Genomic DNA, 18,750 nt, shown 5'->3' on the forward strand with positions numbered 1-18,750 from the left:
TCTTAAAATGATGCTACATTACTCTGTAGACTAAGGTACAAAAATGCTAATTTATTGCTAGACTGCAGCTTCCAATTTGCATTCCAAATCAGACTGCAGAGCTTCCCAAATGAGTAGATGTCCTCACAGTGTATTTAACCTATGCTTTTCCTGAGAAAATTCATAACAGTATGAGTGTTTGTACGTGTTTCCTCACATACATACCCACATGTGATCTTCACCATTTTAAGAAGGTCTGTTTTTTTTAGTAGGGATTTAAAGTGTACACCTAATTTTGGATATTAGCAATCAGAAAAAGAATTGATGCAAATACTGTTTGAAATCTCTGAACTGACTCTAAATTCCTGTTTACTCTGACACTGACAGATAATTTATAGGGTGCATATAATTTTCAGTGATTAATGTCATGTATTAAATTGTGCTTGTATGTGTGTGGAAATGCACAGTCACATACAAAATGGTACTGTTATAAAGATGTTTTCTAAAATATTATAAGGGTAATAGTGTATATTTGTTGTTAGTTCCAGATGATATAGATATATGAGAAGGAGGGAAATGAAGAGTCATATTATTCTTAAATGTGCTGATACAGGAGGAGGGGGAGAGGCAGGCAGGGGGGAGAGAGAGAGAGAGAGAGAGAGAAAGACAAGTAATACAGCATAAAGAACCCACAGGCATCTGGGCTTTCCCACTTCAGTAGCAAATAGGGGGAATTATGGGTTGGTGGTCTGCTTCCCGTTAGGAGGACACCCCTCCATCTGTTTTCAGTACAGCCTGTTTCCAATTTAAAACACAAATTTCAACACAAACCTCAATTTCTTTTCTCCATTTTATATGCAAAGTGAGGCTTATGAATCGGTGTCATTGCCATAAGGGCGCAGACCAAATTTCCCCCCAAAATTCACAGGCTGTTCATTTGAATACCTGCTTACAGTGGTACACAATGGGCAGCTTTGAGAAGAAAAATTGATAATCTTCACGGAAGAGTAATTTGAATGAAATTACACTTGACAGCCTGTCTCCAAGCAAACAAGGAGCGTGAGGGAGCCTTAGCTAAGCTCTGAGGACTTGCCTAAGCCTCTGCTGTTGGAGCTTCCCAGGGAAAAAAAAATCCACACTTTTTCCTACATCTGACTGAAGCTTTTGATTAATTCTCTGTAGCTGTTTCTAGTGAAGAAAGGTAGCCATGGAAGAGAATATGGAAGAGGGACAAACACAGAAAGGTATTGTGATAAAATTGCTTTCTCTTTGCAAGGAGATAATTATTTTTGCAGTTCCTTATTTGCTTTAGCAGCATGCTGTAAGGTTAGTGGATATCCTTATGTGGCAGATGGGGAAAGATTCTTTTTTTTTGTACTGTTTACTTCATTTGTGTCTCTGCAATAGCACCTAGTATTAATAATAGTGACTGTCATCTGATATCTAGTATTAAAAGAATCTAAATAGCGAATTTTACATCTATACTAATAATATTGCAAGCATTTAATGCAGCCTGCTTCCCAGCCCAGTCTTTGTTAACCTTCATTTATTTCATGTTTTCACGCTTGTCTAGCTGGGTCAAGGGAGTCTAGTGTGAACTAAGAGTGAGCTACTCACACAATATTTGGAGCTGGTTGTAGTTGGATATCTAACAATATAGCCAATATTTACACCTTGAATCATAGTCCAGGCTGAACAAAGACATGGGGTATATTTTGTATATATTTAGGCAGTATTGAAATTTCCCTCTGCCTTTTTTTCACTTTTGTTTTGCAATGTGTTGAAGCAGACTTGCTATAGTTCTAATATTTGCATTGCACAGATTTGCATTTTACTGAAATGAATTTTGCACATTGCAGCTGAAATTGCTTTAGCAAGATGTATACAGCATGTTCAGAGCATTTCTGTTCCACTGTTTCTGGTCAAGTTAAAAATAACAACATTATGGGATGTGTTAACACTTAAAGGTGCAATTTAAAATTATTGCAGATTATTAATTTGTGAATCTGAGAAATTCAGTGGGTTTTGTCTTTTCACTTGTTTTATTCCATACAAACAACGTTTTAGTAGTGAAAGGAACCAAGGTTTTTCATTTTACTTTACTGCAAGCACAAACGGTAATCCTAGTGAATATTTGCCATGTAAAATCATGTATACTTTTCATTTTGAATTTATTTTGAATTCAATTCCATGTTTGAGGAGGATTTAGGAACTTGCCAAATTATTTAATATAAAAAGCCATATTTTTCTGCGCTGAGGCCATATTCTGATTTTTCCACTCCCTGATCAATCTGCTTTCTACATGTAAATGTCATGCTTTCTCATTATAAGTGACCCATTTAGACAGAATACAGCTCTGAATTGTTTATGATCTTGACTTGATCTAGATGCACAGTAGATAGTCATGAGAACACTAAAGGAGGATATATGTCCCCCTCTGTGTGTATACATACTTATGTTTATAGATACATAGATTAGTATCTGGTTGATTTCAGCAGTTTCTTCAGTTGAATTTTATTATTTGCAAATGGCAGAAATAATGGAAAGTACAAGACAGTTCAGGGTTTTGTTTTTTGTTTTTCATTTTTTTTTCCTGAAGGTAAAATCAGTACTTTTATTGTATGGTTCAAATTATTTAGTGTGCTTTATATTTACATGGGTTTTTTTTAAGTCTGAAATGCATTTTTTTCCTTCTTGAAACAAGTGAATTGAACTGTTTGAGCACTGAATCAAAATACTTCATTGTTACTGAATGAGATTGCCTGAAGAAACAGTGTGAAATTCAAAATCAGAGAGGAAAAAAATCAGAGAAAGAAGTGAATCATTTTGTATATTAAGAGAACATGTTATTGATAAACTGTCCTCATTGTTCATATGATAAGGACTTGAATGACCAATAGCCACTCAAAATGGTGTGATTAATAGTGTGATTACAACAGCTAACACTACTTACCCCCCACCCCCCATTTACAATGCCATGTGTTCAGCTTTTTTTCCCTTTAGTGGTACCCAGCTGTCATCACAGTGTCAGGAGAATGTTAAGAGCTCACAAATTATATGTATTTTTCCTTGGTGTGGAAGGGGATGTTGCTTAGTTGCTGTGACCCTACCTGCGAACCTGTCGTGTTCCCACTTTGGATTATGACAACTTTTAAAATGTATTTAGAGTTAAAAGAAAACTAGCAATTCAGGAGGAAAATGAAAAATATTTTCTTTTTTGAATCTTTGGGGATGCTTGAATGCAGATATTGAAGTATAGGGATTATTATGAAATCATGGATCTCTTTAAGGTTTGCACTTTGCACTTCAAAAATACTGACTGTTATTAGTATGATGATACTTCTCTTTCATAGTTTCTGTTTTTTTTGCTTTCATTTAGTGTGATTTATCTATTATGTGTTTAACTGATATCCATAGTATAGTTCGAGGGCATCTGGACTAGTTTTTCTAACTGTGGTGTCCCAGGAACTTTAATTGTAATTCATATATTCTAATTTTTGTCCTCCTGACATCTTGAGTGGAACTGTTTTTTTCTTTCTTTCTCCTCTGCTTTCTACAAAATCAATTGGAGTATAAATTGTCACTGATTATCAACTCCTGTGCTCTTCACAGCAGATGCTTTGAACCTCCCACTGAACAGCATTACGTCTTCCTAGCAGCCATGATGGAAGTGAATAGTTTTATACTGATGCATTTCATAAATGCGATGCATTTCATAAATACGATGAAAGCTCCAATAAGATGCTTGCAGATTTGAAGTCTTGTTATTTTAGAGAATTTTATGCAATAAGATATTGATAAGTGCAAACATAATTCTTACCATAATTGTTCCAAATAGTGATCTTCTGCCTTACACAGTATCTGTGCATTCTAGTGTCTAACAGTTTATGGTTGTATCTGGGAAAACTGTGAGCAGGGAGATATATTACATGTTTTCTGAAAATAATGAATTACTAGAAACTAATCAAAGTAATGATCGGAAAACAGAAATGGACATCTTCCCTGCACGCACCCCCCCCCACCCCACCCCCCACCCCCCGATATTTTCTTTCTGTTGGCCTTGGAAAGTGTGTTTTTTCTTGGCATCAGTACCCTTAATATAGTAAATTGAAATAATGCTGTTGTCTAGCAGTTTTCATAGGTAAAGCTGTAAAAATTGAAACCAAGAACAATTTGTATTCATTCATTTTCTGATTCAAGGTATTAGAAGACCTGGGTGCCCCCCCACCCTTTATTTCTTCACCCTTTGCTTGCAGGCCAGTACAGGTTGGGGGGGACGTTTCAAAGGTATTTGCTACACAGCTGTCTGTAGCTGTCCAAGAACTGAAAGTGTGTAGAAAGTCTGCCTGAAACATTAGCTACATGTGAACACTAAAATATATTCTAACAAAGTAAAAAGTCATAACATCTCAGAAATATCAACTTGTTCATGATTTCCATAATAGTGACATTATGCTGCATGCCCAGAACTGTAACATGCTAAGAGCTTTGACTGCAAATTTGCTGTCTGGAGAACCCAGGATAACTAAAACCTGTAATTTATTTGACTGGTTTATTTTTCAAAAATGATCAGCTCCACTTAAAAGCAGAAGTTTCACTGATGTCTTTAGGGATGCATGCTAATTTTGAAAACCTCATGTATAAATTTGCATGTGTCAGTGGTAGGTCTCAACTACCAGTGTTTGAAAGACAATGACGTCAAACCATTAGTTTTGCTATGTGGAAAAAGGTATCAGTCCAGTTACTGCAGAACAGATCTTCCCTCCATGAAAGCACTAAGATTGCAACGATGTTCCCAACCTCAGTCATTTGGCCCAATAGAAAGCTTTACAGAGGGCAAGCACTGTAATTTTTTTGCATTGTGTGGGACTTGGTACAGTGGAGTTTAGGATTATTCTCACAACGTATCTATTCTGGAAAAAAGAAACATTCTTTATCACAGCAAGACATACTTAGAGCACTTGCACTAAATTGAAGATGGATGTGCCTTTTTTATAGTTCATCCATAACTTCATTTTGTAGTTTGAATTCCTTTGTAAAATAAACTCTTAGGAATGGATGGAGCATCTGTGTTTGTACAGCAGCAAACATGAGGAAGAGCTAATTTTACTTAAGCTTTCTTGGCCATAGGATACCTAACAAACATAGATCAGGTTTCACCAGTAGGATAGCAAAAAAAAAAAAAAAAAAAAAAGTGACAGGAAATGGTTGAATACTAGAAAATAAATAATGATTTACTATTTGGTCTGCATTAGTGATTTAAGTGGATCTGCAGCCTATTATCAAAAGTTTTTTGTTTGAACCACAGCATGCCAGTAAAGGAGAGCTTTAAGCAGAGTTTTAGAAGAAAGTTAAGGAGTCTAGGATGCTACCAGTAATATGTACATGCAGCCTCTGCTTCTTCAGCCATGAGAGGCTGAATTACTTCCTGTTACTTCAGTACTTTTTGGAAAATGGCAGACTCTAAGTTAGTAGCATACTTTAGACTAGATGAAAGTGATGATTTTTATGTCATATTAAGAAATAAAACAACAGCTAAATACTCAAAACATTACTGACATCCTTTGCAAGTTAGTCTTCTAAATCTTTTTATTTACCTCTAAAAGAGAACAGTTGTCCAGTTTTTCATTTGACTATTTTTAGCAAGTTGGTTAAAATAAAAAAGAGCAAATCTCAATATTTTGCACTGATTTTGCTGGGTGACTATACTTGTAAATAAAGCCAAGGAGTTATTTTCTGTTCTTTAACATAAATGCCACACCGTGTGCTTGCGCCTTCTGTTAGATCCTTTTTATGTTGTTAGTACTTTGTCTGGTCTTATAGGACACCTGAAATAGTCAGTTTTGTGAGTAATTTGGAAACAGTTGAAAATCTGGCCTTACAAATAGGAAGTAGCAGACATTTTCTTGCTGATATTCTTCATACAATACCTCACTATAGGAGTATTCCTGCTTAATACTCCTTAGTAGTTAATCAATAAGGTTTATTAAAGAAAAATGCAGTAACATTCAATATGAATTTGAAGTTAATTGTTCTAAAATTGTAAGATGTTCTCCTTTATGTAGTAACTACAGACTACCTTTCTTAATATTCTTACATTAAGAACAGTGAGTTCCAGAGCTGAAATTTGAATATATATTATTCAATACATTAGGCTTTCATTCACAAATAATGATGTAAAAAAAATCTAGTCTTGCTTACTTATTTAATCTTTAACATTGAAATATCTTTGTTAATAGTAGAAAACTTTGTATTTCTTACAGGCTTAACCGTACAAGTCATAGGCATGAAAATCCAGTATTAATAGGACCTAATTATACTTTTATACATATTCTTACAGGGTAAAAAGTATTCCAGCTGCTCTAAGGCAGATGGCATCCTCAATTCAATGTGTGAGAATTTAAGTCTTCATGGTAATTTTGACACTCGTATGTCAAGTTCATAAATAAGCTATTTTAGAAATAAGATCTTTCATAAGGAAGAGATGTAAATGCTTAGAAAAAAGAGTTAATATATTTAAAATTTTTAATTTATATTAATTCGTGAAAAAATACTGTATCAAGAAACAATATAGATTCATGAAAAGCTTTTTCTATAGTTTGTGAAAGTAAAGGCTCACTTTGGGGGAAAAGGGGTATTTTGGATTTCTAATTACTCTGAAAAAATAAGCGTTCAGTAATGATAAAACAATACTGCAGATATAGGAAAATTAAATTTGATTCAGCTTAGTGCTGAGGCTCCTTATGGAGAAGGATTGAGGGATCGATATATCTAATATCAAAAAATTATTCATTTTCATATTGTGACTATGCATTCATTTCTGATAAGCACCTTAAACAATTTTGGCAATGCAATTTTTAACCTATTTGAATTGCCTGCTACTACACTAAAATTCAAGATGGAAGAATGAATGGAATGCTGCTGGCCTCACATGATGGCGTTTTCTTTCACAATGCAATAGTTTTGAACTGTTAATTCTCCCTTTATAAACAGGTGAGAATATGCTCTTTCCTCCTAGTAGTTTTATATGGAGCATTAAGAAGAAGATAAGAAAAAAACCCACATTTCTGGGCTGTTCTGTTTCAGATTGTAGACACTGTGTATGATTTTATAAAAAGCATAAAGCACATAAGCACCTGATGGCCATTGAAAATCAGAATGTAAAAAAGGCAAAGGTGAATATTGATCTTATATCAAATATTTTGTCAGTTAATATTCTTTTTGACAATTCTATTTCAGAATAATTTTTGGGCAATTCATGTGACTGAAATGCATAATTCCTGCTGCTATCTTATCACATGACTGATTTCTGAGATAGACCAGCAAGTCCCACACTGACGTGTTGTCACAAATCTTTTGCTTGGGGGCACAGGGAATTAGAGACTTCAGTTCCAGTGTGTAAGGAATGAGAAATAAGTCTTGTCATTTTCTCAGCAGAGAGATCAAACTCAGAGCATCAAAATTGTGAGGGTCAAAGATAAACACTAAATAGAGATTAACTATTGGAACTGTGAATTTTTGTACACATATGCTCTAGGGCCTTATGAAGGAAGGCCACTGACACAAAAAGTGGCTTAAGTATTCTGTTAACTTGTCCATGCCAACTCTCATACTACAATGCACTAATCTTAAGAAGGTGAAATTTTCTTTTTTTTTTTTTTCCCCTTTAATATTTTAATCTTCTTCTTACTAGTCATCATGTAGGACTTCAGTAGTCCTCCCAAAATTTATACTGCAGCCACCTGGGGCAACATTGTTCTAAATAACAGTTGCTAAAATATCACCAACTACTACTAAGTACAAGGATTACTCTTCTCTTTACATTTACAATACCTCTGATATTTGCACTTGAAGAGTTTCTGAAGAATTTTTATTTGGCTCACATAGTGAGAGGTTTTGTGGGTTTTTTTCAGTAGTGATAACAATACAACTGTACAGAAAATGAATATCACAATAAATTTAGTATCAATTTTAACAAAAAGATCTCTTGTTAATAGTGATGTGAGGGGAGCAGTGCATTTGCTGCAGTTGTGGTATAAAACTAGACCAGCAAAAGGTGGATTTCCTTCACTTTTGGCATATGAGATTTGCAGGAAGGTGCTACTGCCAGAGTGTAAATAAAACTCAAGTAAAATGTAGTATCTGTAGTTCCAGTAAGCTTTCCTCACTTGTCAGTATCTTCCCATTTGTACCTCAAGAGTGTGTTTAGTTTTTCTTTGTCTTCCTAAAAAAAAAAAAAAAAAAAAAGTAGCTCACTGTGACTGCTGTCCTGCTTTTCATTTTTCTGTGGAAGCACTTTCTTTTTAGCATCTGAAAGGCATGGAAATGAAATTGTACAGCATTTTTTAATTTCTTCTGGGAACATGTAATATAAGATGACAAGTGCTGCATGTTTATTAAGTCATAGCTGGTCACATCCTACTTCTCAATCTGCAGCAGCGTTATTTTATATAGGTAAAATTGGACATTATGGAGGAATTTGAAGGAAGAGAGTATAATAGCATAGTGAAGTGATCAATCAGGGATTGCTTTGCATTAAGGCACAGTGGGAATAAATAGAGATGATTGTGCTGACAGACACTGAAGGAGAGGCAATATGATGAAAAGAAGAAAGGAATAAACAATATAATATGAAAGACCTTTGGAGGGGTTCAGAAGTTTGAAATTGATATGGAAATAGAGGAAGACAATATTAGAGTTAAAAGAATGACAGATACTAACATTTGGTCTTTCAGACAAGACCTATAGAGGGCCTTGATGGAAATTTTAGGAGTTTCTTTAGAAATAAAATGTGTTTTAAGGTAGAGTGTTTTTAAATGGCCTCCAAATCTTTACATTTTAATCTCCCAAGAAAAAGAAATTAAAATCTCATATTGTGTTGATATAATGATACAAAGTTCAATAATTGTCAACTTAAAACCCAACAAAACAACAAGTAATCTGAAAAGAATAATACTAGATTGATATTTTCAGATTAATGTTGGTAAATAAAACATTTGAGAAGTTTTACACAAAAAGCTATTAGAAGCATAGATTCAGATTATCTTTTAAAAATAATGAACATGTAACTTAAACACATTTTTTTTCCCCCCAAGTAAAACAGCAGCCATACTATGTTCATGGCTACTATGGTAATATCGTAATATTACTGTGGTAATATTACTATGATAATATTGTAACTCTGGGCAGTTTCTAACTATTTTGAAGTTATGCAGAGGTGACGGAAAGAGGGAGACCAAATCTGGTTTTATTTTAAAGCGATGAGAAATAGGGAGTTTCCCTTAGTTGGAAAAGGAAAGTATATCACTTCGCATACATGGAAAAGAGTTATCACAGTTGACCTGCTAGCCTAGTTTGGTGAAGGAAGCTAGTACTGCGTACCCTTGCCTAGCAAGGTGATGTAGCCAGTGTGGGAGGCTCCACAGTATAGTGGCACCCTCTACTACTGGTGAATCAGCTTAGCTTTCTTTATGTAATTCATCAAAGCCTGCCACCCCCTGATTTCCCACCACATCTTCTCTTACTCTATTAAGCTGTATGTAATAGTAAGCAGCTGGCATAACTTTGATTCTATTCAAAAGCCTTTAGAAAACAACCATGGGAAGAGCTTGGGGTGTCTCTTTGCAGCTCTCAAGTGGTGACATGTTTGGCCATAGCTAAGAACTTAGGGTTACATGTTTTTATACAAGAGTAGATCCGGAGCTTCTGGTGTCACGGTTTTGATTGGTATCTCAGGGGGTAGATGAGGAACCTATCCAAGCCAGGTATTCATTCCTATGCCTGGATGGCACAGAGCTGTGATCCTCGCCTCTCCAGAAGAAAGCCAACACATACATCCTGTTGTGTTCTACTTCGATCTGCCGAACTGTTTGCTCCCCATCTCTTTTACCCTTCTATTACACATCTCACTTCAAACTCTTGACCGTCAAAAGATCTTTTGCTCTGATATAGTGCAAGTTACTAGCAGGACCTTGAATGCTTTGGGACTTCTTAATACTTACAGGCCAGAATCTGCATGCAGAAGCTGGTGCTGTGGTAAGTTTCTCCAGTATGACAAGGATAATCTGGTCTGTGGTGGTCAAGACATTGTGTAGGCTGCTGAGGGTAAATCCTTCAAGTCGGCACTAGAGGTGTAAGGCCATGGAAAAGTTAGTACTGTTGCTAGTTCTGTTGTTCCTGTTCTATCAGTAAATAAGTCCTAGCTCTTAAGACTGTTCTTTAACATTTCACATTACTAAATGTTAGTAGTTTGGGGTGGTTTTCTTTCTTATATCTTTTGAAAAAAACATAAATGCCCAGACTCTAGATATTATGGTGGCATATAAAGCCCCAGAGAAACTTGCAGTCTCTTTGTTAGCTTATAGAAGTATACTCCAGAGATTAGTAAGCCTCCCATATTTCAGGTTTTACTTCATCATCTCCTTGGTCTTCTGGGAAAATTCAAGTCTTACATTTTGACCCATAAAGTCCAAATGGCCTGAGAATATAATGTGGGAATTTATGGAACACCTTGACTTTCATGGCATTCTAGGCATGCTGCCAAAGACAGCTGTACATAACCTACTGGTAGAGCCCTCTCTGCATTATTTTTATATGTTGTTGTGGTTTGTGATAAGCCTTTGGTAATACTACTAGGAACTACAAATTCTGAGGTGTTCCTATTGCATAAGAAGAATTAAATACACAGTTCAAGTAATATAAAACAGAGCATCTACCCTTTCTTACAAAGTACAGGAGAATTAACATTTGCTTATTAGAGAGGTAGAAGGACATTTGTTCTAGAGGGAGGCATATTCTTGATCTTACTTGAGGGAGCATTTGTGAGTTACCTAACTAGCTGTGAAGTCAGTCAATGGAGAACTACCTTCCCTGTTAGTGAATGGCAATAGACAAGCTAAAGTTACCTTAACCTTTTCAGTAAATTAATTCTTGCTTTTTACCAGTTAAATACCATATTATGTCCTCATGTCATAAGTACAAAGTGATTTATACTCAGCAACTTCTTGCTCTTTACTGGCCTGCTTGTTCTGTGACCTCTACCGTGAAGATTATATTTCCAACTACATTTTTCTGCATAATTTATTTTCCATGTTCATGGTGCAACTTGGAGGTTGAATCTCATCTCTGGGATGCTTACATTTGATATGTTCCCTTTTCAGTGGATGAGGTGGGCAACAACTCAGCTGCAAGGGCTGCTGTCACTGGGACATGACAGATGCTTCTGTGCCCTACCTGAGTACAATGTTAAACAGGTCAGGTAGCTGCAGTATAAGAAAGGGGTTGCATTAACTGCTACTGGATGTAGTAAGCCCAGATTCAACCTCTCTGGCTGTTGGATTAGTCCATTGTAAAAAAACTTAATTGAGCAGATGTCCATGAACCGATTTTTATTTTTACTGATAATGGTAAAATCAATAACATTTTGAATTCTGCATGTGGCACAAAAGAACTTATAAACTTTTAAAGGATAGTGTTTTTCATGAAGGTTATAAACCAATAAAGAGCATGTACTTATGGGGGTTGTAGGTTGCTAAGTAATTGTAAATAACAACTCAATATGCATAACTGAGGATGAAAGCAAATGTCTGAAACAGCCTTGAGAAAGACATCATTGACTACTGGCCACTGTGTTGTTCATAAAGGTATTCAATTTTATATTATTGAATGTTGTACTGTTGATTTTTAAACTTGAGTAGCTTTAGTGTGAAATGCTTATGGTTTGCCTTCGTTCATGACTTGTTGATAAGCCACTCCTATACTTGCATTTCTACATGAATGACACAAATACAGTGATTTACTTTCTCATGAACTTTATATACCTGTTAGGTATATAAAATGCTTTTGCTATTTTTTGTGATGCTTCAATATAGCAGTACAATTGTCTTAACACACTTTCTCAGTCTTCTAATTTCTTACTGAGAGGTTGACCACTACTTCTGGTCAACATAGACTTTTAACATAAGCATAATAAGCATAAACATGCTTTCTTCCCTGCCTTTTCTCTTAGTAGTAAGTTGCAGTTCCTTGTAAACACCTGCAGATTCTCTTTGCGATTCTCATGCTATTCAAATCATCTTACTGCCATGTTACTTAACCAGATGGCTGAACTACATCAAAATGAAACAGTATCTTGTTTTCCAAGTGTTCATAATTAGCCCGAGATCGACTCCTCCGAGCCATAAAACTTCTGCTATATTTGCTACACAATACTTCCCTTTTGCTGGAAAATTCATAGTCCTAGTAGACTATTAAGGACCACTTTCATTCACACTACCCACCAATGTAGAAAAGAGTGTAATTTGCTTGTAAATGCATATATTGACCTTGATTTTGGGGTAATATAATGCTTCTAAAATTACAGACACAAGTAACTTCAAAATCTGGAAAATCAATGACCAAGGCGCTGATCCTGCAAAGACATGTGTATGTATCTGATGTCATGCACTGTGAGTAATGCCATTGGTTTTATACCAATTATTCACATTATTCACAGAAGCAAAAAGGAAGCATATGCACGGTCTTTAAGATTAAGACCTAACAATGCTGAGGAGTAATCTGCATGTAGCTGTTGGGTTTTTGGCAGGAAATCTGTGAGAGGATATGATGATGCAATTTAATAGGGTCTGAGAAGAGAAAACTGGAAGGAAGATTGAATGGAGTTTCTTTATCAGCTGGGGTTTTTCTGTTTGTTTTGCATGGTATTACAGTAGATTAATACGCTTTGATGTCTCTTGTGGCTGTCTGCAGGCTCCAAGAAATTATCATTTTCTTCTTGGCTGTTCTAATTTTTAAGGATTTTTGCTTGTGTTTTTCCTTTGAATTACTGGAATTTGGATTCACTCTTGGGCAGGGTGTACTGGACCTTCTAGTGGTATTGAAATATTTTGCTAGTGTGTCTTGTTCATATGCTTAAGCCAAGCTGATAATCAAATGTGCTCTGCAGATGGAATTTTCCCCAAGGCGAGCTACTAGTGACCTTTTTACCTTTTCTCTGCAACATGGTCATGGTCTGCTTTCTAAGATTATCTGGGATTTTAATTTCATTAATTTCCTGCTGCTAGTGCAAGGACTAACACTGGTGTTATCCTTCTTGCAGTCCTCTTGTAATAAACTATAGGTGAGACTTTTGGTCTTTTAATGCAGGTTTGAAACAACATGTTGGTTAGTTGCCTGTGTTTTGTGGGATAGACTGGAGTAGAAATTTGATAAATCCTTCTGAACTGATGGTCTGTTACAAGGTTCTGGACTCTGACCATGCCTAGTGTGAACACAGAAAACAGGTATGTGTTTCTGAGATTTTTGCCATATAAACTGTGCTGTTTAAACTCTTAAAGGGAAAAAAGATACTATTGCCAGCTATGTGTAGAGTTTGCAGGAGTACCTTCTAGTTTTATATTACCATTCTATCATACAGATAAAATTAATCAAATAAGGTGCTTATCACTGTGACTACCATAAGAGTCTAGTAAAACATGTATACTACAACCACAGCCATGGTATGTGGCACAAAGGCCAGAAAATATAATGTAAATTTATTTCAGCTCTTCAACGGCATATGGAGGCTACTGTTTCTCAAAGATGTCATCTTTCAAAATTATTCTAGATTTATGAACATTGCTCACTAGTGAAAACACTGGAATAATTATAACCTAGTGGTGAGTAGGTCTTTTAGGTTAGCTGTGTTTATGCTAATGGTTCAGACAAGATATTTTTCTCCCCCCTCCCCATCTGGTACAGTCATCAAATATTTAAGACACAGGGGAACCTGTTATGGACATTTGGGGTCTTTTATCAGCTTTATGGATGTGTTTGCATATGGGGAACTTTTGCTGTTAATATTTTCTTCATTCTGATCTGTTACACATGCCCATACCATCTGTATTGCCCATGCCTCCAGCAGATATCCTTCCATTATTACCTGTCATATCCCCCTCTAGAAGATGAAAAGATGTAATTTATTAAATATTTAATGACAGCCTTAACTTCTAAAATCCAGTTCAGGCGCCTCTGCCTTTCTTGAATGTGATTGGAATATGCAGATTTCAAGACTAAAGTACTTGTAGCTAGCTGTGGGTGTGTTTTGTGAATATTATACACAAGTAAAGAGTTGAAATATACTCTTCTTTCCTGATAGAACAGTTATGTCCATGCCTGGGGAGTTACCTTCTAAAGCACAGTTATTCCTACTTGTCTGTCTTGATTTATTTCTCATACTGTTTTATTTTTATTATTATCTTTTAATGTAAACTCAACTAGATTTGTTGGAGCTGCTGCAGTTGCTAAATCTTGTGATATCTGCTGGGATCTTATTTTTCTCCTTTGGTTGTTCTTGCCCTCATAATTCCTGATCATTTTTTTGAGTGTGTACAAACTCTGCACCTGAAGCTGGAAAGATGGACTGTCTACTACTAGAGGTTTGAACATACTGCCACTCAGGAGTCGCTGATCTGTAATCATTCCTCACATCTAATATTCTGGCAAGGTGATAGACTTCAATATTACTACGGAATGTGGTTGTTTTATTCTAAAGGGATAATTTTACTAGGCTTTTGGAGTCCTTCAGGGACAATGAATTACACAATGGCCCAGATGTAACAAGCAATATAAGAGTAGCAGTCATTAAACTAAATTATTGCAGTCATCCTTACTGTCCTTAATCTGTTACCTTTTTTTTCCCATAACAATCTCAGTGTGATAAGCTCTATAATTTAAAAGCTTCCCTACAGAAATGTGATCAGGAATAATTTGACTAGGGGTAGTAGTGGATAATAATGCTGCAGAGTTTTTTCTAGTATGCATGGTCATAAATTCTGTAATAAACTAAGCTAATAAGTACTAAAATGTAAAATACTTGCATGGAGTGAATGTAATGAAACAAATTTGCTCTTTGTATGTGGGAAAGCATGTTAGAAACCTTCACAGCAATTTTTTCACTATTGTCAGAATATGCAAAAACTTTCTATATTTTTCATTTTAATGATGTTATATAAAAAGAGGGCAATTATATGCATTTGCTTTATGCAGTTGCTTTGACTGTTTGTTTTTATTCTTTGTCCATTATGACTCATTTTATGAAATTGTTTGTTTTTCCTTTGTTAAGAAAAAATAAGGAAACGCTAGCCTCTTTTCTGAGTGTCTTTATGGTTGTTGGGATAGAATAGCAGTTGCTCTGTCAGTGTCACAGTGTTTATTTTAATCTCTGAATTAATTTTCTTGGTTGCTAGGCAATTCTACTTCAGAGTTTTAATGGAAATGACTAATTCAGGGTGCTCTCATTTCAGAATATGTGATCATTTGCTTTAAAACTGAAACTAGATTTCTCTATGACATAATTCTTGACAAATACTCATGTCGGTGCAGAATCTTATGACTAATAAAATACCCACATTTCTGTTATCCAGTCCTATATTTCTTGTACATTCCAACAAAGCCATTGTAAATCTAAGGTTTTCAACAGAGGCAGAATTGGGCTTTTATATCTATGTAGAGGATAAATGTCTGCTCTAATGTCTGACATTTTAGGAATTTTTAAAGGTGGTTTATGGAGCTAGTTACGTAGTATCTATTTGGAGCTGGTATCAGTTAAGTCTTTTTACATACTCAATGGCTATGGTGTAATAAGTGCTATGTATCTCAGTTACTCAGCTTGCAGATGTATTCAGCAGGCCTTGCTTATTAGCAGTGCAGGGAAGTTCAAAAATAGGTATGAATATTAAAAGTAGTAATAACCATATTATTAACAAAAACCTCTTAACAGTCTCTAGTTCCAGAGATGTTTTTCATAGTGGAAAAATACAATGTCTCAAGACAGTTTCTTTCAACTTTAAAATATTGGTTTCTGCTATTTCAATACTAGTCTTATTTAAGGACAAATATAAAGGAAAAAGGACTTTAAATGAAACTTCACAGGTTCCTCAGTATCAGGGTAGTGCAGAAGTATAAGCCTTGTTTATTTTGTTGCTATCAGCTATGCTTTCATTTCTTCTGAGCTATCAGCTAGTGCAATACTGTCTTTTGGCTTGTTATCTCCATGCCACTCTTATGTTTCCATGCTGGTAAACTGCACAACTTGGAAATGAATGAAATCCATCCTGCTTCTTTGTAGAAGGAGAAAAGCATCCGGTGGGCCAGAATGTCAAAGACATACCCTAGTAGGCTGTGCTCCTGACATTGGTTCAGGGTTTATCAGCTCAGATTGTTTAGCCCAGAGCATCATTCTGCGTGCTTAATTGCTCTTTATGTTTCTTCTCCCTAGTTATTATAAACTTGCTTTCCTGATAGTGGTCATTTTTTTGGTACAGTTAGTGCACTGAGGACCACAGCTGATTTGGTCTGAATAATTTGTTGCCATCAAAAAGATAAGTGATGAGTCTAATTTTGTCCAGTTCAAAGACATAATATGTTACCAAGACAGAGAAGACTGGGAATGCTATAAATTTTAATGATTTTGTAGTAAGTACACAGTCTTTGGAGTATCTATTAATACAAATAGCCTCTGGTAAAATCTTCCAGTTGAAGACTTACAACTTTAATTACAGCTGATCTTGGCGTTAGGTAAGCAACAATACTGTGCTATTTTTGAGTTTTCTAATTGGATTCGAAAGAAACTTCAAAAATCCATACAATTATAAGTATTTTCAAGACTATTTCAAATGGATATAGGAAAAAAAAAAATCATTCAGGCTTATTCCTCACAGAACAATGTGCTTTTGTTCAGTTGCTTGTTTTATATGAGCTATTAATGTGGGTAGATAGCCAGAATATTTGCCATTGTAATGAAAATGTACAATGAAAATAAGAAGTTGGATCATCTGTATTCAATATATACTTGGGAAACCTTCTCACTTTTTGTAAATGAGAGGTGGAATATACAGCCAAAATTAGTAAGATTATTTTGATGTTAGTGAGCTCTAACAACTCATCTTAATCTGTTTTACCACTTAAAGAAAGCAGTACTGAGAAGATAGTTTTCAATTTGTGAAACAGAGTTATGAAACTTCTGCAACAGAAACATAAAAATGTTAATGTGGGTGAAAGAAAACCTGTGGGGGATATGAAATAAATTTCTTAATGCACATACGCCATACCCCTTGGCTCGGTGAGGTAGAACACTTAATTGGATAAACTGGTTGTAAAAACAGCTGCTTTATTATAACAACTTTACTAAATACCCACAACTGCCTTTCAATAAATAGGGTAAACCCTACAAAACAAAAATCCCATCTAAGACCTTCACAAGGTAGTTCCAGTAGTGCACAGCTTCAGTAGGTACAAACATTGGACCTTTCCCCAATATATGAATTCTCAGTAAGAGCACATGGTTAAAAAAAGGAAATGTGTAATAGCAATAATTTCCATCATGCTTGGTAATTCCAAGGAATGAAATTGTTATGAAATAGTGAAGGTATCAAAAGTTATATTATCAGATTAAAAAGTAAGCTCTTCTTGCAGCCAGTAATTTATAAGTTACTGTTTTAGAGATAATGTTTTATGAAAATTATTGGGATATCATTTAAGATTCTGGACTGAGATATGAAAGATCTGAGACTGATTATCTACATCGTTTACGTATTTCAATTTGACCTACAGAAATGACTACAAAATTGTTTGTGCTCTTGAAAAATCTTACTGTAACTCACTGTGTCTTGACTTCCCATCTGTGAAAAGCCATATAGGACATACATAAGATTTCATTTCTTCCACCCATTCTATGACATGTTTATTGCTTTAGTAGGTCATAGTCTTTACATTTCTACAATGGGAATTTCTTCTTAGCTGAGGCCTCCAGATACTAAAGAAAGACAAAGTATGCCAGGGAATATTTACTGATCTGTAAATAAATAAATCATTGCAGCTATTAAATGTTCTTTGCTATTATAGGTCGAATACAGGGTAATTGATGTCTCTTGCCTGTCCCACTTTAGTTTCTAACAAAATATTTTATTTAAATGAGCAAAACTAAAGGAGTTGCAATCATGATGCATATGGCATGTGTTGTTAAAATGAAGAGTGACAGACCTTTGATTTTTAGCAGTGACATAATCTAAGGCAGAATGCTGTGATATACATATGGTGGATGTCTGTGCAGTATGCCAAAGGAAGGAACAGTTCAGAAAGTTGTTAACTTCAGCCCTTTCAAAAGAACTGGATTTCTTAGTGATAATAGATATGTGATATGAAAAGTTCAGGACAGATATGATGCTGCTAGGGATCAGTGTCTCTTTTTACTCATTTTACAGAATAGCCAACCGTGACAAATTAGCCTGTATTTGCTTGCCTGTTTAAAAAAACAAAACAAAACAAACCCACAAAAAACCAACCAAAATGCATTTTCTTCAGATGAACGGCTATTTTTTTTTTTTTTTTTTTTAGGAAGGTGACAACAACATTTCAGCTAATGAAATGATGAAAAAGTTTGTTCTGTCTTTGGCAGCAGAAAACATGGACTTTGTATTAACAGCACATGATGGAATATAACTTGAAATACAAGGAAAACTTCAGGCTGACGCATGGAAGGAGATTAGCAGACCTAACTCTTAATAGAAATATACTCAAAAGACTGTTTCTTACATGTATCTGCTTTCTTTGAATACATTTTGTGTACTGTCCATGCAAAGGGACTCTGAGTATCTTCCCCAGTGGTGTATCGGATGTGGTCCCATCATATGTCACAGTGCATCCAGTCTCTACCCAGAACTATAAGCACTACCACCATCTAATTTATCTTAGTGCAAAGAATACACTGTGGTAAGCTCTGCACTGTTATAGCAA

At 35.3% G+C, this 18,750-nt stretch overlaps 1 protein-coding gene across 1 annotated transcript in view; it reads left to right on the forward strand.

Moving 5' to 3' along the window:
- Positions 1-670: 670 nt before the first annotated feature.
- GPM6A (glycoprotein M6A) overlaps positions 671-18,750 on the forward strand; it is a 126,714-nt gene continuing 108,634 nt past the window's right edge. Inside the window, exon 1 of the mRNA XM_074822790.1 lies at positions 671-1,223. Within this exon, the coding sequence (XP_074678891.1) occupies positions 1,187-1,223 (37 nt within the window). The 5' untranslated portion in view covers positions 671-1,186. The remainder of the gene's footprint in view (positions 1,224-18,750) is intronic.

This window comes from Strix aluco, chromosome 4 (assembly GCF_031877795.1).
Source record: "Strix aluco isolate bStrAlu1 chromosome 4, bStrAlu1.hap1, whole genome shotgun sequence".
Taxonomy (NCBI): domain Eukaryota; kingdom Metazoa; phylum Chordata; class Aves; order Strigiformes; family Strigidae; genus Strix; species Strix aluco.